The following is a 22,732-nucleotide window of genomic DNA, read 5'->3' as shown; positions in this document are numbered from 1 at the left end:
CTTTTGATATAAAGGCTAATGTTCCAAAAGCTTTCTTTATGACCTCAACTACCTGTGACACCACTTTCAAGGAAATGTGGATCTGTGCGCTCAGATTCCTCTGTTAGAAACATAGAAAATAGGTGCAGGAGTAGGCCATTCGGCCCTTCGAGCCTGCGCTGCCATTCAGTATGATCATGGCTGATCATCCAATTCAGAACCCTGTACCAGCCTTCCCTCCATACCCCCTGATCCCTTTAGCCACAAGGGCCATATCCAACTCCCTCTTAAATATAGCCAATGAACTGACCTCAACTGTTTCCTGTGGCAGAGAATTCCACAGATTCACCACTCTCTGTGTGAAGAAGTTTTTCCTAATCTCGGTCCTAAAAGGTTTCCCCTTTATCCTCAAACTGTGACCCCTCGTTCTGGACTTACCCAACATCGGGAACAATCTTCCTGCATCCAGCCTGTCCAATCCCTTTAGGATTTTATACGTTTCAATAAGATCCCCCCCCCCAATCTTCTAAATTCCAATGAGTATAAGCCTAGTTGATCCAGTCTTTCATCATATGAAAGTCCTGCCATCCCAGGAATCAATCTGGTGGACCTTCTTTGTACTCCCTCTATGGCAAGGATGTCTTTCCTCAGATTAGGGGACCAAAACTGCACATAATACTCCAGGTGTGATCTCACCAAGGCCTTGTACAACTGCAGTAGAACCTCCCTGCTCCTGTACTCGAATCCTCTTGCTATGAATGCCAGCATACCATTCGCCTTTTCCACCGCCTGCTGTACCTACATGCCCACTTTCAATGACTGGTGTATAATGACACCCAGGTCTCATTGCATCCCCCCTTTTCCTAATCGGCCACCATTCAGATAATAATCTGTTTTCCTATTTTTGCCACCAAAGCGGATAACCTCACATTTATCCACATTAAATTGCATTTGCCATGAATTTGCCCACTCACCTAACCTATCCAAGTCACCCTGCATCCTCTTAGCATCCTCCTCACAGCTAACACTGCCCCCCAGCTTCGTGTCATCCACAAACTTGGAAATGCTGCATTTAATTCCCTCTTCTAAGTCATTAATATATACTGTAAACAACTGGGGTCCCAGCAGTGAGCCTTGCGGTACCCCACTAGTCACTGCCTGCCATTCTGAAAAGGTCCCGTTTATTCCCACTCTTTGCTTCCTATCTGCCAACCAATTCTCTATCCACGTCAATACCATACCCCCAATACCGTGTGCTTTAAGTTTGCACACTAATCTCCTGTGTGGGACCTTGTCAAAAGCTTTCTGAAGATCCAAATATACCACATCCACTGGTTCTCCCCTATCCACTCTACTAGTTACATCCTCAAAAAATTCTATGAGATTCGTCATTCATGATTTTCCTTTCACAAATCCATGCTGACTTTGTCCGATGATTTCACTGCTTTCCAAATGTGCTGTTATCACATCTTTGATAACTGACTCTAGCATTTTCCCCACCACCGATGTTAGGCTAACCAGTCTATAATTCCCCGGTTTCTCTCTCCCTTTTTTAAAAAGCGAGGTTACATTAGTCACCCTCCAGTCCTCAGGAACTGGTCCAGAATCTAAAGAGTTTTGGAAAAATTATCACTAATGCATCCACTATTTCTTGGGCTACTTCCTTAAGCACTCTGGGATGCAGACCATCTGGCCCTGGGGATTTATCTGCCTTTAATCCCTTCAATTTACCTAACACCACTTCCCTACTAACATGTATTTCCCTCAGTTCCTCCATCTCACTAGACCCCCTGTCCCCTACTATTTCCAGAAGATTATTTATGTCCTCCTTAGTGAAGACAGAACCAAAGTAGTTATTCAATTGGTCTGCCATGTCCTTGTTCCTCATAATCAATTCACCTGTTTCTGTCCGTAAGGGACCTACATTTGTCTTAACCAATCTTTTTCTTTTCACATATCTATAAAAGCTTTTACAGTCAGTTTTTATGTTCCCTGCCAGTTTTCTCTCATAATCACTTTTCCCTTTCTTAATTAAGCCCTTTGTCCTCCTCTGCTGGACTCTGAATTTCTCCCAGTCCTCAGATGAGCCGCTTTTTCTGGCTAATTTGTTTCTTCTTTGGAATTGATACTATCCCTAATTTCCCTTGTCAGCCACGGGTGCAACACCTTCCCTGATTTATTCTTTTGCCAAACTGGGATGAACAATTGTAGTTCATCCATGTGATCTTTAAATGCTTGCCGTTGCATATCCACCGTCAACCCTTTAAGTATCATTTGCCAGTCTATCTTAGCTAATTCACGTCCCATACCTTCAAAGTTACCCTTCTTTAAATTCAGAACCTTTGTTTCTGAATTAACTATGTCGCTCTCCATCTTAATGAAGAATTCCTTTCTTTTTCAATCTTTTTATTAATTTCAAAATATAGAAGCAAAACATAGCAATAATACAAATAGTAGGAGATATATTGTTACACTTAAAAAAAGTAATTGCAAAACCAAATAGTGTAAATTAACAAAGCTACCAAACATGTAGAACTAACCACGGATAATACAAAGCAAAAAAAAACGGGAAAAAAAATCATGAAAAAGAAAAAAAAAACAAAACAAAAAAAAGCAAACCCCATCCCCAAAGAAAAACAAAATTAATCAACTAAACTAAAAGACTTGGGCAAAACTAACAACTTAAAAATGGAAAAGAAGAAAACCTTAGTATCGACGACTCCATTCCCCTCCAACAACAGTACAGAGAGATAAAACAAGTTTGGAAATGATCAAATTCCATCAAATGAAAATGCTGAATGAATGGCCTCCAAGTTTTTTCAAACTTAATGGAAGGATCATAAACTGCACTTCTAATTTTCTCCAAATTCAAACACACCATAGTTTGTGAAAACCAATGAAATACAGTAGGAGGGTTATTCTCTTTCCAATTCAACAAAATGGACCTTCTAGCTATTAAAGTAAGAAATGCAATCATCCTTCGTGATGAAGAGGTTAAATTATTTAAGTCTATCATTGGTAGTCCAAAGATAGCAGTAATTGGATGAGGTTGTAAGTCTATATTTAGGACTGTTGAAATAATATCAAAAATATCTTTCCAATATTTCTCCAACAAGGGACATGACCAAAACATGTGGGTTAAAGAAGCAATCTCAGACTGGCATCTGTCACATATTGGATTAATATAAGAGTAATAACGAGATAGTTTATCTTTGGACATATGAGCCCTGTGCACTACTTTAAACTGTATCAACCTATGCTTAGCACATACAGAGGATGAATTCACCAACTGAAGAATTTTTTCCCATTTTTCAGTCGGTATATTAATCTCAAGTTCTCTTTCCCAGTTAGCTTTAATTTTATTAGAAGCATCAGGGCATAAATTCATAATTATATTATATATAATTGCTACTACACTTTTCTGAGAGAGATTTAAATCTAAGATTTTTTCCAAAGTGTCCATTGGATATGGGTGTGGAAAATTAGGGGAGACAGTAATTTAAAAAGTTTCTAATCTGTAGATATCTAAAAAAGTGAGATCTGGGTAAGTTATATTTATTAGAGAGTTGATCAAAAGACATAAAACAATTATCCAAAAGTAAATCGCGAAAAGATATTATACCTTTGGTTTTCCAATCAAAGTAAGCTTGATCCATCATGGAAGGTTGAAAAAGAAAATTTGATATAATGGGACTTGCTAGAATAAATTGATTAAACCCAAAAAATCTTCGGAATTGAAACCATATACGTAAAGTATGCGTAACTATTGGGTTGTTCATTTGTTTATATGATTTAAAAGAAGTAAAAGGAAGTAAAGTTCCTAAAACCAAACCCAAGGAAAACCCTTGAAATGAATTAGATTCAAGATTTACCCAATGAAGGTTTAAAGATGCGTCCAAATCTTGTAACCAAAATTTTAAATATCGAATATTAATTGCCCAATAATAGAATCTAAAATTCAGGAGGGCGAGCCCCCCCCCCCTCCTTTTTAGATTTCTGTAGATACCTTTTACCTAACCTAGGATTTTTATTCTGCCAAATATATGAAGAAATTTTTGAATCTACGTTATCAAAAAAAGATTTTGGGATAAAAATTGGAACCGATTGGAATATATACAAAAATTTGGGCAAAATGATCATCTTAATAGCATTAATCCGACCAATCAAAGACAAAGAGATTGGGGACCATTTGGTAAATAAAAGTTTAATCTGATCAATTAAAGGTAAAAAATTAGCTTTAAATAAATCTTTATATTTTTTGGTAATTGTTATCCCTAAGTATATAAATGAATCAGTAACCAATTTAAATGGTAAACATCCATAAATAGGTACATGCTTATTTAAAGGGAATAATTCACTCTTACTAAGATTCAATTTGTAACCAGAGAAGTTACTAAATTGAGCTAACAGATCTAGGATAGCAGGAATTGACTTCTCCGGGTTAGAGATGTATAACAACAAATCATCTGCATATAACGATAATTTATGTATTTCGTTTCCACGGGTAATAGCAACAATATTTGGCGAGTCACGAATAGCAATTGCTAAAGGTTCAAGAGCAATATTAAATAGTAAAGGACTAAGAGGGCAACCTTGCCTAGTACCACGAAAAAGACGAAAAAAAGATCTATAATTATTTGTACAAACCGAGGTTACCGGGGAGTGATATAACAATTTAATCCAAGATATAAATGTCAAATTAAAATTAAATTTCTCAAGAACATTAAATAAATAAGGCCATTCAACTCTGTCAAAGGCTTTCTCAGCATCTAATGAGATAAAACATTCCGGGGTAGTAAATGAGGGGGTGTAAACAATATTCATTAACCTTCTAATATTAAAGGATGAATAGCGATTTTTAATAAATCCGGTTTGATCCGTGGAAATAATTTGAGGTAACACCTTCTCCAGTCTCGTTGCTAGAATTTTTGAAAAAATTTTAGAGTCTACATTCAGAAGAGATATCGGTCTGTATGATGCACAATCAGTAGGATCGTTTTTCTTTCTAAGAATTAAGGAAATAGAGGCTTCATAAAATGATTGTGGTAATTTACCTAAACTGATTGCTTCCTTGAATATTCTAGACAACTTAGAAGAAAGAATGGAGGGAAAAAATTTAAAAAATTCTACTGTAAACCCATCTGGACCGGGTGCTTTACCGGAATTTAATGATGAGATTGCAGTTATTATTTCTTCCTCTGAAATGGAAGTTTCTAATGATAGGCAATCTTCAGGTGATAGTTTCGGAAAACTCAATTTACTTAAAAAATCATGCATGAAATTAGAATCATGAGGAAAATCAGAGTGATATAAAGAGGTATAAAATTGCAAGGTTTGGTTTATCCCAACATGATCAACTGTGAAAGTATCATCCTGTTTGCGAATCTTAGTAATTTGACGTTTAACCGAATCAAATTTCAATTGGTTAGCCAGTAATTTACCCGATTTATCGCTATGAATATAAAAATCTCTTCTAGTTCTCATCAATTGATTTTCGATCAAGGATGTTAATAATAAGCTATGTTCCAATTGGAGTTCAACTCTGTGTTTGTACAGCTCCTTACTGGGAGAAATAGCATATTTTTTATCGACTTCTTTAATCTTATCAACCAACAGAAGTATTTCATTGTTAATACGTCTTTTCAAACCAGCCGAATAGGAAATAATCTGACCACGGATATAAGCTTTAAAGGCGTCCCAAACAGTTCCATTGGAAACTTCATCCGTAGTATTAGTTGAAAAGAAGAAATCAATCTGCTCCTTTATAAATTTGACAAGGTCCCGATCTTGCAGCAAAATAGAGTTAAATCGCCATTGTCTGCCAGTACAAGAGGTGTCCATTAACTTGATGGAAAGTTTCATTGGAGCATGATCTGAAATAGCAATAATGTCATAATTACAATCAACTACATATGGAATCAAACGAGAGTCAATCAGGAAATAATCAATTCGGGAAAAGGAACGAAGTACATGTGGGAAAAAAAGGAGAATTCCTTATCATTTGGATGTAGAAATCTCCAAATTTCTGAAATCCCAGAATCCGACATAAAAGAGTTAATAATAGTAGCCGACTTATTCGGTAAAGCCGGACTACCTATGGATCTGTCCAACATGGGATTCAAACATAAATTAAATTCACCGCCCATTATCAACATATACTCATTTAAATTAGGAAAGGAAGTGAGTAAGTGTTTAAAAAATTCAGGATAATCCACATTCGGAGCGTAAACATTAACCATAGCGACCTTTTTATTAAAAAGTACCCCAGTAATTAACAGAAATCTGCCATTAGGATCTGAAATAATGTTTTGATGAATAAATGTAATTGAGGGATCAATAAAAATTGCAACGCCTTTAATTTTGGCTTGAACATTTGAATGGTATTGTTGGTCTTTCCAAAACTTAAAGAAGCGTTAATTGTCCTCTTTCCTTACATGAGTCTGTTGTGCGAAAATAATATGAGCATTCAGTCTTTGGAACACTTTGAAAATCTTTTTCTGTTTTATTGGATGGTTTAAACATTTGTATTCCAAGAGACAAAATTAATAGTATGAGCCATAATTGAAAATTAACCCTTTGGTAAGTAAGGGGTTAACCATAATGTGAGCTCATGAAATCGGAAGAGGAATACGTGATTAGAGAGGAACCGGAAATCTCGACACTGCGGACATCTTTGTAGTTCTGAATCAGCCCAATAGAAAAAATTAGAAAAGAAAAAGACTACCCCCTCCCCCAACCCCAAGTAGAACTCCGAACTAAGCCAGAGAAGGCTGAAGGAAGCACTAACTAATACTAACTTTAACCCCATTTCTGCAGGGGGCAACTCCAAAAATATATGTTAAATAGGTGACCTCCCGAAGACTAATACATGTAAAAAATAAACAGTATAGTAAATTAGTCTACATAGTAAAAATGACGAAAATATATGAAATAAAAAAAACAGTATCAGTACATATAATTAGTTAATTATAAGCAAGTAAATAAAAAATTGCTTCCAAAAGAAGAAAAAAGGGTTATGGGAAGAAGAAACATAAGAGCATGGCGTCCCGAAAAAAAACAAAGGAGATTATAGAAAAAGAAAGACAAATCGCCATTTTAATTATGCGAAAACCAAAAATAGGAAACATATAACTACAAATGACTGTCGGATCAGATCATTAATAATAACGAAAAAGGAAAAGTTAAAACAAAAGGTTAACTAAGGGAAAATGATGTTATTCACAGGAGATAAATATTCCATATAAGTTATAGAATAACCACTATAGTAATAAACAAAGAACAAAAATCTTAGACTTAAAAAACCTTCATCGCATGGTAGTAAAAGGTTTATTTTAAAGAAAAACACCAGAGAGGAAAAAAAATTGGTGCTGGAAGCACCCGACACAGATTAAGAGAGGGTGTTTGTATCAGATGGGAAGTTATCATCCAAAAAGCTCTGAGCGGCAGTTGTAGAGTGGAAGACACGACGATTTCCATCGGGAAGAGAGATTCTGAGTCGTGCAGGGTACAATAGTGCTGGTTTGAGATTCTTTTGATAGCATTCCGACATTAGAGGTTTAAAAGTCAGTCGTTCCTTCATCACTTCAGGACTGTAGTCTTGAACTATCCTGAAGGAATGCTGATGATATTTGATCATCCCTTGTCGACGAGCAGTCTGGAGAAGCTGTTCTTTAACATTAACATAATGGAAAGGAAGAATAACTGGTCTGGGTTTGGAAACAGTCGCTGCCCACTTTATCCATGGTATACGATGGAGGATCGTTGGGAAAAACTGAACCGAACGAATCCTTTAAAAGTTGAGCAAAGAATATTGCAGGATCCCCAACCTCAACATCCTCGGGTAAGCCAATTAAACGTAAATTTTGTCTTCTCGATCGATTCTCAAGATCAATAACTTTGGATTTAAGTTGTTGGAGCTGTTTAGTAGTCGAAGCTAGATTCTTCTCTAAGATCTCAACTTTTGTGTCTGTCTTCTGAGGTTTAGTATCCAGCTCAGAAATTCTTGCATCGTGTTTTTGAACATCAGAATTCAGGGATTTCAAAGAATCCGTGATTGATTTTAAATCTTCATTGAGGCTTTGACGATGTTGTTCAAATTGAGCAGTTAAACTTTCGGATAATTTTATCCGATGCTGCTCAAACATTTCCTCCAAACACTTCATCATAACTTCGTAAGTTAATTCCGTTTGTTTAGAGTCACCTTTCTTCTTTCCTCCGTTCCCATCAGCGTCTTTCCCATCTTTGGTTTTAGATCTTGTACTCATTTCTTTAAGCTCAAAAGTTGCAGTTGACAAAAGGAAATCAATTAATCAGTAAATCAGGGAGATAAAGTAAGTCTTCTGGTGTACTTAAAGTTGATTAGATCAAGGAGATCATAGGTTAAAAAGGATAACGGGAATGGAGCGAAGCCAGAGAGACGACCTCACTCCATGAGCGCTCCCTGCAGTATCCCCTTAATGAAGAATTCCACCATATTATGGTCACTCTTACCCAAGGGGCCTCTCACGATAAGATTGCTAATTAACCCTTCCTCATTGCTCAATACCCAATCTGGAATGGCCTGCTCTCTAGTTGGTTCCGTGACATGTTGGTTCAAAAAAAACCATCCCGCATACATTCCAAGAAATCTTCTACTGCATTCCTCAGTGCTGTACCGTTTACTGTGTAAAACACAGCCTGGTTGGTCCCACTGAAGTGCAACGCCTCATACTTGTCTATAAATTAAATTCCATCTGCTGTTTTTCAGCCCATTTTCCTAGCTGGTCCAAATCCTGCTTCAAGCTTTGATAGCTTTCCTCCCTGTCCATGATGCCCCCAATCTTGGTGTCCTCTGCAAATTTGCTAATCCAGTTTACCACGTCATCAAGATCATTGATATAGATGACAAACAGCAACAGACCCAGCACTGATCCCTGTGTCACACCACCAGTCAGAGGTGACTGTCAACTACTGTGTCAAATCCACTTTACTATCTCATCTTGACCGCTAAGCAACTTCTTGACCAATCTCCCATGTGGGATCTTGACAAAGGCCTTGCTAAAGTCCATGTTGACAGCACCCACTGCTTTTCCTTTATTCCTGATATTCTCTTCAAAAGAAAAACTCCATTGGATTGGTTAAGCACAGCTTGCCACACACAAAGCCAAGTTGAATATCCTTACTTACGCTGTCTATCCACCTATTAGAATACCTTCTAGTAATTTATCCATTATTAACATCCCATTCACTGGCTGATAATTTCCCGGTTTAATCTTAGAGACTCTCAACTGTGATCTTCTTTCAGCCATGAGTCAGTGATCCCCATAACATCATAGCTGCGATTTTTTAACTGTGCTACAAGATCACTTACCTTATTATGTATGCTGTGTGCATCCAAATATAACACATTCAGTCCTGTTTTCACTGTCCTTCTGAATTTTGTCTTCACATTCCCTGAAGTTAAATTCTTATCCCTTGTCTAAACTTCTTGTGTTGTTCTTTATTCTAAAGACTTCTGTAAACTCTCCTGCACTCTACTTCTGCAAGCTGTTGAAACACTGCTTCTCTCTAACTGTTCAGTTTAAAGCTCCCTACACTGCCCTTTGCTAAGACCTTGGATTCGTTACCTCAATGTTCTGAGATGATTTGCAATCAATGAAGTGCTTTTGAAGTGTTATCATGTTGGAAGTCCTGTATTAGGTTTGTGTGTAATGAGATTCCAGGATTATTAGTAATATTGAACGATTTGAATATTGGCCAAATTTCCCTGTTATGCTTGAAATAGTATTGTGGAATCTTGTATACCATTCAGAGAAGGTAGTCAATAAAAAGATCAACATCTCTGAAAGATGGCGTCTCTGAAAATGTACCCTTCTACTGACACCCTTCCCTCAATCTTGTGCAGTGTCTCTCCAGTGGAACTTGAATAATGGTACTTGCAACCAGATAAGATGAGCATACTGGACTGTGTAAATCATTGCATCCTACACCTTTGTTTCTTCAAAATACTTGTTTTATGTCTCCAAACGAAATTAACACATGATTAGGTGAAGGTTGGTTTGGTTTTTCAGAACAAAGTTGAAAATGTAGAACATGGGTAACTCCTAAGTCATTCTCATCAAAGCAATCTAGATGTTTTTTCATTGCCTAAAGGCCATCTGTGAACTATGGATTTCAGAGCAAAGCAAACATTAGAAAAGCTATGGCTCTTAGCCAGAATTCATCAGGTTGTCACTAAAGTGTTGATTAAATAAACCTTTCTTTTGAATACAGACTAACTCCTTCAGAAATGATTTTCCTGTAGTCACATTTGTTTTGAGGATAGTTTGATGGAAGTTGTAGAATAGGAAGAGGATAATTGATGTACAAGCAGAAATTGGTAAACCATAAGACTCCACTAGAGACAATCTGTTAGAACTGTTAACTATTTTCCCATATTCTTCCTGAAGAAAAGGTCAGTTTTGAAGTATTACAATGGAGTACATTATTTTTAAAAGATCATCTGAATTATCTGGAACTGAGGCTGTGTGCTCCATTACTGCTCAGGTTTGCAGATAAATTCATAGCCTACCTTGCGACAATGTTAATAAATATTTTTGACAAATGGTCCACTTCTTTTTTTAACAGAAATATTTATCTAGGAATGTGGAGGAAAGCAGCAATGATAATCTGTTCCCTGCTTTCAAGAGGAACAGTCGATTGCATCTAACTGACACCTCCTTGGATTCGAAGTGCAATGAGAAGAGCACAGAAGAGTCATGTGATAATGGATTAGAGGAACAGCCATTTATCAGGTACACAACTGTTCTGACCTCTTTGATTGTTCTACTCTTGCAGGTTTTCCACTGCAATGTTTATATTTTTTCGTATGTACTTGGTACTTTGCTTAACACACAGGGTGATTCCCAGGAATGAGGGCATTTATAGACCCAGCGCAAAAAGTTACAAATGCACTGCTGTGATGAGAAGCTGTTACAAGCTCCTACCTTTCCTGCTACTGTAATGTGATACTGGGTAATGGGGAAACTGGATGCTCTCCTCTTTGAATGTTGCTGTGTCAGGTACTGTTGTATATTTAGCAATGGTGTAGAGAAGCTGCCTGTGAGGGCTGGTGTTGATGGGGGGCTTGGGCAAGTGATGCATCTGCTGAGTACTGGGGTAGCAGGGCTGAAGACTGCATCTTGGTCATCAGGCCATTGTTCGATTGATATCTCTGCTCTTTGTTAACTGATTGCTGGCATTCTACAGCCCATCCCATCATTTCTCTTGCATGTGATTGAAGCTCTGGTCTCCCCTTTCCCTTGTTTGGCTGCAGAGTTCACCTTGATCCTGAGTAACAAGTTCAAGGCCAGGCACAGTCATGTTATGCAATTCTCAGTAATGAGCAGCTGCACCAGTTGAGCCCTCAGGCAGACCCGACTCTCCACACTGAACCACAATACAGGGAAATTCATAGTTGGATTTGTGCCAGGTTCCTGGCATAGCAGTCTGCATCCCAATAGATGTCTGTCTTAAAACTCTGGAGGGCTATGTGTTAACGATTTTGTAATGTACCAGCAGCAAGAGATGACAAACTGAGTCGGGTTTTAATATTAAAACCACTATATTTATTTACATCTGCTCAAAAATATAGAAAATGAAATAAATTACTTTCTTAAACAGAAGTTAAGTGTTATGCATCTTCCGCTCCCTTACAGTCAAACTTAGAACCCGTTCTTAACAAATCTTACTCAAGCACAGTTTTAAAGTGGCAGTTCAGAGAGTCCCAGTAATTCACAAAATAGGTGAGAGGAGAGACTTGTGGATTCACAATGCAGCGATGAGGCAATCACGAAAAATTCCAAAGATTCCATGGCTAACGAACGAAGAGACGGTTACCGAAGATCCCAGCCGAGGAATACTGTCCCGAAGTCCATGAAGAGCGATTTCACAAAGTGACTGTCGTGAAATCCACACCCATGGATCATACGAAGGACAGACACGTCTCCACAATGCACAGTGTGCCGCTGATTAACCCAATCCCTTGGGTTTGGGCAACACACATCAAAGTTGCTGGTGAAAGCAGCAGGCCAGGCAGCATCTCTAGGAAGAGGTACAGTCGACGTTTCAGGCCGAGACCCTTCGTCAGGACTAACTGAAGGAAGAGTTAGTAAGAGATTTGAGAGGGGGAGGGGGAGATCCAAAATGATAGGAGAAGACAGGAGGGGGAGGGATGGAGCCAAGAGCTGGACAGGTGATTGGCAAAGGGGATATGAGAGGATCATGGGACAGGAGGTCCGGGGAGAAAGACAAGCTGGGGGGTGGAACTAGAGGATGGGCAAGGGGTATAGTCAGAGGGACAAAGGGAGAAAAAGGAGAGTGAGATAAAGAATGCGTGTATAAAAATAAATAACGGATGGGGTACGAGGGGGAGGTGGGGCATTAGCGGAAGTTAGAGAAGTCAATGTTCATGCCATCAGGTTGGAGGCTACCCAGACGGAATATAAGGTGTTGTTCCTCCAACCTGAGTGTGGCTTCATCTTTACAGTAGAGGAGGCTGTGGATAGACATGTCAGAATGGGAATGGGATGTGGAATTAAAATGCGTGGAACATTGACTTCTCTAACTTCCGCTAATGCCCCACCTCCCCCTCGTACCTCATCCGTTATTTATTTTTATACACACATTCTTTCTCTCACTCCTTTTTCTCCCTCTGTCCCTCTGACTATACCCCTTGCCCATCCTCTGGTTCCCCCCCCACCTTGTCTTTCTCCCCGGACCTCCTGTCCCATGATCCTCTCATATCCCCTTTGCCAATCACCTGTCCAGCTCTTGGCTCCATCCCTCCCCCTCCTGTCTTCTCCTATCATTTTGGATCTCCCCCTCCCCCTCCCACTTTCAAATACTAGCTCTTCCTTCAGTTAGTCCTGACGAAGGGTCTCGGCCTGAAACGTCGACTGTACCTCTTCCTAGAGATGCTGCCTGGCCTGCTGCGTTCACCAGCCACTTTGTGCATTGCTTGAATTTCCAGCATCTACAGAATTCCTGTTGTTTGCCCTTGGGTTTGGGTAAGCATTAGACTTTACCCTTCTCGATTGTGAGCTGATCCCGGATAGCTCGAAGCCTGCGATCTTTACTCTCTCTTTCCTTCGACTCCTCCTCAGCACTATGCCCAAATTTCTTTTATAACGTCGGCATACATCATAAGGTAACACTCATAGAAACGAATCCTGGACTCCCAGTAACGAAACTGGGGACACGTGACGCCCACAGTAAACGAAACTATGGACTTCCAGGAAAACGAAACTGTGGGTTAGATTAGATTATGAGGACACTCAGTCCTCGTTTATTGTCATTTAGAAATGCATGCATTAAAAAATGATACAACGTTCCTCCAGAATGAAATCACAAGAAAACACAGGACAAACCAAGACTAAAACAGACAAAACCACATAATTATAACATATAGTTACAACATGCAAAGCAATACCATAATTTGATAAAGAGCAGACCATGGGCACGGTTAAAAAAAAAAGTCTCAAAGTCCTGATAGACTCATCATCTCACGCAGGCGGCAGAAGGGAGAAACTCTCCCGGCCATGAAACTCCAAGCGCCGCCAACTCGCTGTTGCAGCACCATTGGAAGCACCTGACCGCAGCGGACTCTGAGTCCGTCCCAAAACTTCGAGCCTCCGACACCGAGCTGCATCCTCTGCCGAGCACTTTGACTCCGCCCCGGCCGCCAAGCAACAAGCAAAGCCGAGGACTCGGGGCATTCTCCGGAGATTCTGGATCACACAGCAGCAGCGAAGCAGGCATTTCAGAAGTTTCACCAGATGTTCCTCCGTGCTCTCACGTCAGTCTCCATCAAATCAGGACTGTGCACAGCACCCTACTTGACAAATAACAGACATCAGCACCGGAGTGGCCGCTGCGAGCTGCGTCGCGCCGCCATCTTCTCCTCCCACATGAAACATAGGCACCTGATTGTTCAGGCACAGGGCTAGAAGTATATAATAAACACTACTTAGGAGTAGTGCTAAGTGGGATACCAGTGTATTTAAACTTGCCACTAGAGAGCACCATTGCATTATTGTAAATATCATGAATCAATGGTAATGGACCTGAGTTCTGAAATCTGAGAATCCTGAGTCAAATTGATGACAATGAAAATTGATAAATCCATGGACTGTTTGCATATGAGACTGAAAGTGGTGACTATGAAGATTGTGGACAAATTAATGATCATCTTTCAAAATTCTACTTGTGCAGAAATAGTTCCAGCGGATTGAAGGGGGAGGTAGTTTGACCTGCCATCTGGAAAAAGACAAACTATTAATCTGTTCATGGAAAAATACTGGAATTTATAATGACAAATATCGTGGAAAGAGAAAAATAGGATTGAGCGGAGTTGCATAGGCTTATCAGAGATTAATTATATTGGATTAATCTGCTTGTCCTTTGAGGAGCTTATTAGCAGAATCAATAAAGTGGAACCAGTCAATCTGGTGCATTGATTGTTCACAAGGCTTATTGATAAGGTCCCATGTGAGAAGTTGATCAAGTGTGGGGAATGTGGAGTTAGGAGTTGTATATGAGCGTGTATTGAAAATTGATGAATAGACATAAAGCAAAGTAGAAATGAATGTCTTTCTCAAGTCTGCAGGCTGTACAAAGATGATGTTTGGATGCCTCCTATTCACATGTATTAGTGATTTGACTGAGAGGGCCAAATATTGCATTTTATAATTGCTGATGATGCAGAGCAAGTGGGTTTGAAGTGGGGAAGAAATTCTAAAGAGCGTTTAAAGGGATGTGATCACAGTGAAGTGGCCGGGATATGTTGGACAGAATAGAATGTGGAAAAATGTGAGGTTGTCTGCAAAACACAAGTTGAATTTTTTAAATGAGAAAATTATAATCTAAGGGTGCTAAGTACCCTTGTACCCATAACTAAAATTTTTCGTGCGGATATTAAACCATTTAGGAAGACAAATGGCATGTACTCTATTATGAGGGAATTTGAGTACAGGAATAACAGTGTCTTAGTGTGATTGTATAGGACTTTGAGACCTCACCTCGAGTATTGTGACAATTTTGGACTCCTTATTGAGAAGAGGGTGTACTTGTCTTAGAGCAGGGGTTCCCAACCTTTTTTAATGCCATGGATCCCTACCATTAACTGAGGGGTCTGTGGATCCCAGGTTGGGGACTACTGCTTTAGAAGAACTGCAGTAAATGCAGGAGATGGGTTTGCCAATAGAGCGACTAGGCCTGTATTCCATAAAGTTTAGAATAAGAGATGATCTTAATGAAAATTCTTAAAACTTTTCGGGATGTATTCAGAAAAGTTGTTTGCCCTGGCTGAGGAGTCACAATTGTAAAATAGGGGTTTAGCTGTTTACCACTGAGATGAGGATGAAGTTCCGAACTGGGGGGTAGAATGTTGATGGAATTTGTAACCTCAAAGAATATGGGGAAGTTAGAACTGTGTACAGGGTCAGCGCCATGATCTTGTTGAATGGTAGAACAGACATGAAGGGTGAAATGACGTATTTGTAATTCTTATGTTCTTTTATTCTGCTGGCTGTGGTTGATGGTTCCACCGCTCTTTACATGCACAGGTGTGGGACTTGTTTGCAAGATTCAGTCAATTCACTTCATTGTTGGACTGCAGAAATGTGGAAACCATGAGAGATCTTAAGTAGTGAGCTAATCTTGGTATCATCTGGCCCTTTCACCCTTCCCCTTCCAAAATGTATTCAAACTCTGAAATGAAAACATCGGAACTCTTTTTTTTTTTGCAGACAATCAGTAAGGCTAAAAGTAAAAGGTAGCAATAAAGGTAAGTTTTTTTTTCCAGTAACTTTTATGTATTTTCATTGCAACCAAGTATATTTGAAAATTTGATATTGTTATCTTTTGCAATGCTATGATGTGGGAATTTTCTCAGCCGATGTCCAGTTCTTTTTAAAAGAATAACTTTTTTTTAAATTCCATTTGGGACTTTTTTTTTATTCAAGCTGAAAATACTGGGAGTGATAGCATGTTACATTGCTCAAAGATTCTTAGCAAAATTATAAAACTGTGTGATTCGTTAACTTAAAAATACAAGTCATTGTTGTCTAATTTGGGAACTTCAATTTAACAAATGGTGCTGAAGTGCATCTCCTGAGTAGAATAATACATTTGGCACTTGTCAGGAGAAGATGGATGTAATAATACATTTAAATAATCGTTTTTGAGTAAGAGCTTTTTTTTGTGATTACATGGAGATGTGTGTGTGTGTATATATATATATATATATATATATATGTATATATATATAAAATGTGTGTGCATATACACACATATATATATACACACACACACACACACACACACACACCTCCGTCACCACTGTTTTGGTGGTGCCTTTAGCAGAATTAGCTGTTGGTACAGTCTTTAAGTCGTTCTTGTTATTCTGCATTTATCTTTATAACCTGTGTCAATCTAGCCCCAGTCATGTCTTCAATGAATAAAGGAAGTGCTTCGCATGGTGTAAATCGCAAACACCATACGTTATCTGCACAAGGTAAGGTGAAAGTTCTGGAAAAATCTCAACAGTGGTGTGTCTGTGAAAAGCATTGACAACTTGTATAACATTTGCTCTGCCACAGTTTATGATATAAAGAAACAAATAGAAAAGTTGCTCCAGTTCTTTGCTGACAGCAAATCAGATAAACAGATGTGCATAAGGAAAACAATGAAAGATGTTCACAACTAGATAAAGTTCTCAAAGTGTTTTAAACTCTGCATCAGCGATGGTGTAGAACTGTCAGTAGATGAAGGAAAACTGAAATAATTTCATGAAGAATTAGGACTGATTATGAGTGTGATTACAGTGAAGAGTGGCTTCAGCATTTCAATCAGTGACATGGCATAAAATTCCGTGCAGTGTGTGGTGAAAATGGTCAGCAGACAAGGAAGCAGCTTCTGAGTTTGTTGCATTCTAGATTTCTGGTGGACTGTGTGTGATCCTTCATTAAGGGTTATATGCATCACTGAGTTGCATACAGTTACAAAATTACTCAAACTGTCTGATCTTCATCTAAGTCACAATAATAGACAAATGCAATCTGCCTAAACTAATAACACACAAACAACTGTACTTTTCATGTCTTTATTGAACATATTGTTTAATCATTCACAGTCCAGGTTGGAAAAAGTATGTGAAATCTTGTACAGGTGGCCCCTGTTTTCCGAACGTTTGCTTTACGACACCTCGCTGTTACGAAAGACCTATTTTCGCTAACAGAAGGTGTTTTCACTGTTCCAAAAAAAGGCAGCGCGCGCCCGAACAGCCAAGCTCTTCCCCTGGAGCTGCATTCTAGCTGCCATTGCTTAAACACGTGCTTTATCTTGATTTATTTTGTGCATCCGTTAGCAAGATGAGTTCTAAGGTATCGGAAAAGCCTAAAAGAGCTCGTAAGGGTGTTACGCTTAGCGTAAAACTAGGCATAATTAAGTGTTTCGATCATGGTGAACGAAGTAAGGACATTGTCCATGCGTTGAACTTGCCTGCGTCCACCATTCGCACTATTATACGCAGAGAGAAAGAATTTTGAAAGCTGCCGATGTTACTGTTGGTTCTGCTCATAGCAAAGTGGTCTCTCTTAGTCGGCATCCAGTGATGGATAAAATGGAAAGCCTATTGCTTGAGTGGATTGATGGGTGTACAAAGTGTGGTGTTCCGTTAAGTTTTCTTATACTTACGGAGAAATCAGTCACTCTTTTTAATAAGCTGAAACAGAAAGCAGTGGACGATGGTGATGAAAGTGTTGCGAAAGTGGAATTTAAAGTAGTCATGGGTGGCTTGATCGGTTTCTGAGGCGAGGGCAGCTTCATAGTGTAACGTTTGCCGGAGAGAGTGCTTCAGCTGATACTGAAACTGCTGAAAAGTTCCCAGCAGAACTGAAGAAAATAATTACAGAAGGTGGTTATTCTTATGAGCAAGTGTTTAACTGTGACGAAACTGCAATTTATTGGAAAAAATTGCTGAGCAAGACACTTATTTCAATAGAAGAAAAGCAGGCTGAGGGACACAAGGCATTGAAGGACAGGTTTACCCTGATGCCCATTATTAACGCCACTAAGCCTCTATTAGTGTACCATTCAGAAAATCCGAGGGCACTTAAAGGCGTTGATAAGAAAACACTTCCCGTTGTGTTCCGTTCACATCCAAGTGGTTGGAACACCCAAGTGATTTTTTCTGAGCACGTGAGTGGATACGTTAGTCCTTTTGTTGAACAATACTGTAGAGAAAATAACCTCGATTATAGGTGTCTTGTGATTGTCGATAATTGTGTTGCTCATCCGCCTGCCATTACTGAGTATGGCAGTAACATCCGTGTTACGTTCTTACTGCCGAATACAACATCGTTGCTGCAGCCATGCGATCAAGGCCTAATAGCCACAATTAAGGCTTACGAAACGCAAAATGTGATGTGTTTTATTGTAAGTGCTGTTGACAGAGGGCAACTCCGAAGCGTCTTTGCGAGAGATCTGGAAAGACTACAATATAAAACTGGCAATCGCCAACATTGGAGATGCTCTCGATAGGCTAACAGTCTCGATGAGAAATGGCGTTTGGAGGAAACTATGTCCCGAAGCAGTGAACGATTTTAAAGGCTTCAAACCATCAACAATAAATACGGCAATAGTGAGTTTGGCTACTTGTACGTACATTATTTCTACTTCATATAGGCTGTGTATTTTTGTGTTATTTGGTATGATATGATTTGGCAGCTTCATAGCTTAAAGGTTATTGGAGAGAGTGTTTCTGCCGAGAGTGCTGCCGTGGGATTTTCGCTGCACTAGACAGTGTAGAAAAGTACTTCTACTTTATATAGGCTGTGTATTTATCATATCATTCCTGCTTTTACTATATGTTACTGTTATTTTAGGTTTTGTTATTTGGCATGATTTTGTAGGTTTTTTTTGGGTCTGGGAACGCTCAAAAATTTTTCCCATATTAATAAATGGTAATTGCTTATTCACCATATGACATTCCGGCTTACGAACCATTTCATCAGAACGCTCTACCTTCGGATAGTGGGGGAAACCTGTATTTTATAACTGGTAGAACCTCCTTTAGAAGGAATAACCTCCACCAAATGTTTCCTGTAGCTGCTGATCAGACTCGCACAACCATTCCTCCATACAAAACTTTCAGTTCATCAATATTTCTGAGATACCTTGCATGAACAGCCCTCTTCAGGGCATTGTAATTGGGTGAAGTCTGGACTCTGACTAGGCCATTCCAAAACACAAATTTTCTTCTTTATAAACCATTTTGTTGATTTACTCTTGTGTTTTGGATCATTGTCTTGTATCATCCAACTTCTATTAAGTTTCAGGTGATGGAGCACTACCCTGATTTTCAATTTCTTGATGCAATTATGAATTTACTGTTCCCTCGACGATTGCAAGCTGTCCAGGTCCTGAGGCAGCAAAGTAGCCCTAAACCATTGTGCTCCTTCCACCCTGCTTCACAGTTGGGATGAGGTTTTGCTGGTGTTGTACAGTGCCATTTTTCTTCTGAACATAGCAGTGTGCATTTCTGCCAAAAAGTTCAACTTTGTCTCATCTGTCCATTGAACATTGTCCCAGAAGTGTTGTGGAACATCCAGGTGGTCTTTTGCAATCTTGAGATGTGCAGCAATGTTTTTTTTTCTTTGGAGAGCAGTGGTTTCCTCTGAGGCGCCCTTCCATGAACACTATTCTTGTTCAGTGTTTTTCTTAAAGTGGACACATGGGTAGAGATTTTAGCAAGTTCTAGAGATTTCTGCAGGTCTTTTGCTGCTTGCTACCCTTGGGTTCTTTTTCACCTCTTCAGCATTCATTGATTGGAACACTTGACTCCAAATTGCTTTTGTAGAAGGCATTTCCCCAGAGGTTCACGTACTTTTTTGAACCTAGACTATAATTGTTTAAATGGCGTACTCAGTATTGCAGAGGAGTACTTTGTGTTAGTTTAAGCTGATTGTGTTTGTCTATTATTGTGACTTAACTGAAGATCATACCACATTTCATGAGTAATTAATGCAGAAATCCAGGAAATTGCAAAGGGTTCACAAACTTTTTCTTGCAACTGTATGTCATCTTGCAGTTGCGTGATATGTGTGTGCCTTGCTTAAAGTAAAGATTGCTGTCTTGTTTTCCTTTGAATTAGCTTAACTTTTTGAAGTTGCACAACATAATATTGGTGACATATTTTTAAAACTAACCCCAGGTGGCTACCGACCTGTTGAAGCACAGTGAGATGTCCGAGTTTTAAAAAAGAACACAGAGGAATGGTCGAGTTTATTTTTTTTTAAAAAAGCAGTGCAGTACATCTTCAGAAGGGAAGATACAATAAAGTTACTTTAAAAAGGCAGAAAATGGAAGAATTATGGGTTCATGAACAGTGGGTATGAGAGGGGTGATAAATTCTTTTTAAATGAGCAGAACTGGCTGGCTACATCAGAAAGATTGATGTGTTCGATTGCTCAATGGGTACCTGACTTGTGTATACTGAGCTAATTGAACACGGTTTCAAAACAAATGAAATAGCCAATGAGAAAAGAGTACCTATTTTGCTGCTCCAACCAAACCAGCAGAAATTAGCTTTGCTGATATTGTGAAAGTAATGCAGCTACTTTTAGAACCAAAGCCATTGTTGATCGCAAAACACTTAAGTTTCATAAGCGGAATCAATAGGAAGGAGAATCCATTTCAGCGTGTGTGGCTGAATTGAAGAGATTGTCTGAGCATTGTCAGTTTGATAATGGCCTTAATGATGCACTGAGAGATCATTTAGTTTGTGAAACTTTGCAAGAAAGCATTCAAAAACTGCTCGTAACTGAAACATAACTCACATTCAAAAGAGCAGTTGAAATTATTGTATCAATGAAAACTGCAGACAGATGCAATTGAGCTGCAGTCATGAACAAAATTGAAACATTCAGATGGAGGCCAACCTGCTGAACACGTTGTGTTATCGTTGGCGCAGTGGCTCACATGCACCAGATCAATGCAAGTTTAAAGGCAAAACTTGCAGTAAATGCAACAAAGTGGAGTACATACAAGGAGCATGTCGGGCAGACCAAAAATAAATGGTCTGCATGGAGAAGAGGGAAAAAACTGGAAGTCAAGTTTCAAAAAGAGTACTAATCTGCATGCTGTTGATGAAAAATCTGGAAACTAATAATAGACAAGCAATATGGCTAATGCTAGAAGTAAACAGCAAATTAATTAAAATGGAATTGGACACTGGCTCGGCTGTTTGAGCTAGTCCACAAAATTACTTTAAATGGTTTTTCAAAAATACTGAACTGAAGCCTGCAGCTATCCAACTAAGAACGTATATTGGAGTAAATGTAACTCCTGTGGGAATGGCATTTGTAAAAGTGAAATACAACAACCAACAAACCACATTGAGCTTGAATGTGGTAAAAACAGGAAGGCCAGCATTATGAGGCCATGATTGTCTGAGACAGCTACAACCTGATTGGAGATCCATACACAACCCTGCAATAGTCAACTGAAAGTGAATTAAGAAAGGTACTGGATGGTGCCACAAATGTCTCCATGCTGTACACCATGAACTGTTGCCCAACAGAGGGCAAGCAGCTGTTGATGCCAATATCTGTGCCTCTGGTTGGAAAGCGTATTGGACCAACGAAGGATCATGCTGCTCAGGGGAGTTGTGAAAGTGACAAAAGCATGCTCTGACTACAACGGATTTTGTGGCAACATATCTGTGAAAGCTTCTGATATGTGCAAAATGTGGCTTGGTTTTAAACTGGAAGATGGTCAAGGAGCTCCAGGAAAGTTGCAAGCATTTGGCTTTTGGGAGTATAAAGAACCAGAATCTAGCTGCATGCACTGAAGTTATTGCATGAATTTCAAGGTGGACACTTTTTTTTAAAAAAAAAAAGCTGCTTGTAAAAGTAGATGCCCTGCTGGATGAATGGAAGAACAAAAAGGAAGGAGTCTGTGGAGATAAGAAAACAGAGGATTCATCAGTTGATGTTATGCATGTGAAAACCAGGAAGAGAGATAAGATCATTGATGACAAAGGTTGGGGGTGTTGTGGATAGTGTGGAGGGCTGTCAGAGATTACAGCAGGACATTGATGGGATGCAAAACTGGGCTGAGAAGTGGCAGATGGAGTTCAACCCAGATAAGTGTGAAGTGGTTTATTTTGGTAGGTCAAATATGATGGCAGAATATACTATTAATGGTAAGACTTTTGGCAGTGTGGAGGATCAGAGAGATCTTGGGGTCTGAGTCCATAGGACGTTCAAAGCAGCTCCGCAGGTTGACTGGTTAGTGTATTGGCCTTCATCAATCGTGGAATTAAATATAGGAGCCGAGAGGTAATATTGCAGTTATATAGGACCCTACCCTGGTCAGACCCCACTTGGAGTACTGTGCTCATTTCTGGTCGCCTCACCACAGGAAGGATGTGGAAGCCGTAGAAAGGGTGCAGAGGAGATTTACAAGGATGTTGCCTGGATTGGGGGGCATAGGTTGAGTGAACTCTGCCTTTTCTCCTTGGAGTGGCGGAGGATGAGAGGTGACCTGACAGAGGTGTATAAGATGATGAGAGGCATTGATCGTGTGGGTAGTCAGAGGCTTTTTCCCAGGGCTGAAATGGTTGCCACAAGAGGACACAGGTTTAAGGTGCTGGGGAGTAGGTACAGAGGAGATAAAATAGAGGGCTATTGGTAAGCCTAGTAATTTCTAAGGTAGGGACATGTTCGGCAGAACT

General features: G+C 39.3%; 1 protein-coding gene across 3 annotated transcripts in view; it reads left to right on the top strand.

Annotated features, from left to right (window-relative positions):
- The window catches only part of LOC140199342 (ATPase family AAA domain-containing protein 2-like), an 80,206-nt gene that overhangs the window by 11,840 nt on the left and 45,634 nt on the right, over positions 1-22,732 (top strand). For 2 of the 3 annotated variants that reach the window (XM_072261219.1, XM_072261240.1), the window contains exons 2-4: positions 10,585-10,751; positions 15,744-15,781; positions 16,433-16,510. In XM_072261219.1, coding sequence (XP_072117320.1) covers positions 10,585-10,751; positions 15,744-15,781; positions 16,433-16,510 — 283 coding nt within the window. The remainder of the gene's footprint in view (positions 1-10,584; positions 10,752-15,743; positions 15,782-16,432; positions 16,511-22,732) is intronic. The other variant, XM_072261230.1, reaches the window with a different exon arrangement.

Source organism: Mobula birostris, chromosome 1, assembly GCF_030028105.1.
Source record: "Mobula birostris isolate sMobBir1 chromosome 1, sMobBir1.hap1, whole genome shotgun sequence".
NCBI lineage: Eukaryota > Metazoa > Chordata > Chondrichthyes > Myliobatiformes > Myliobatidae > Mobula > Mobula birostris.
The sequence above is the reverse complement of the archived record's forward strand: the minus strand, read 5'-3'. Positions and strand labels throughout refer to the sequence as shown.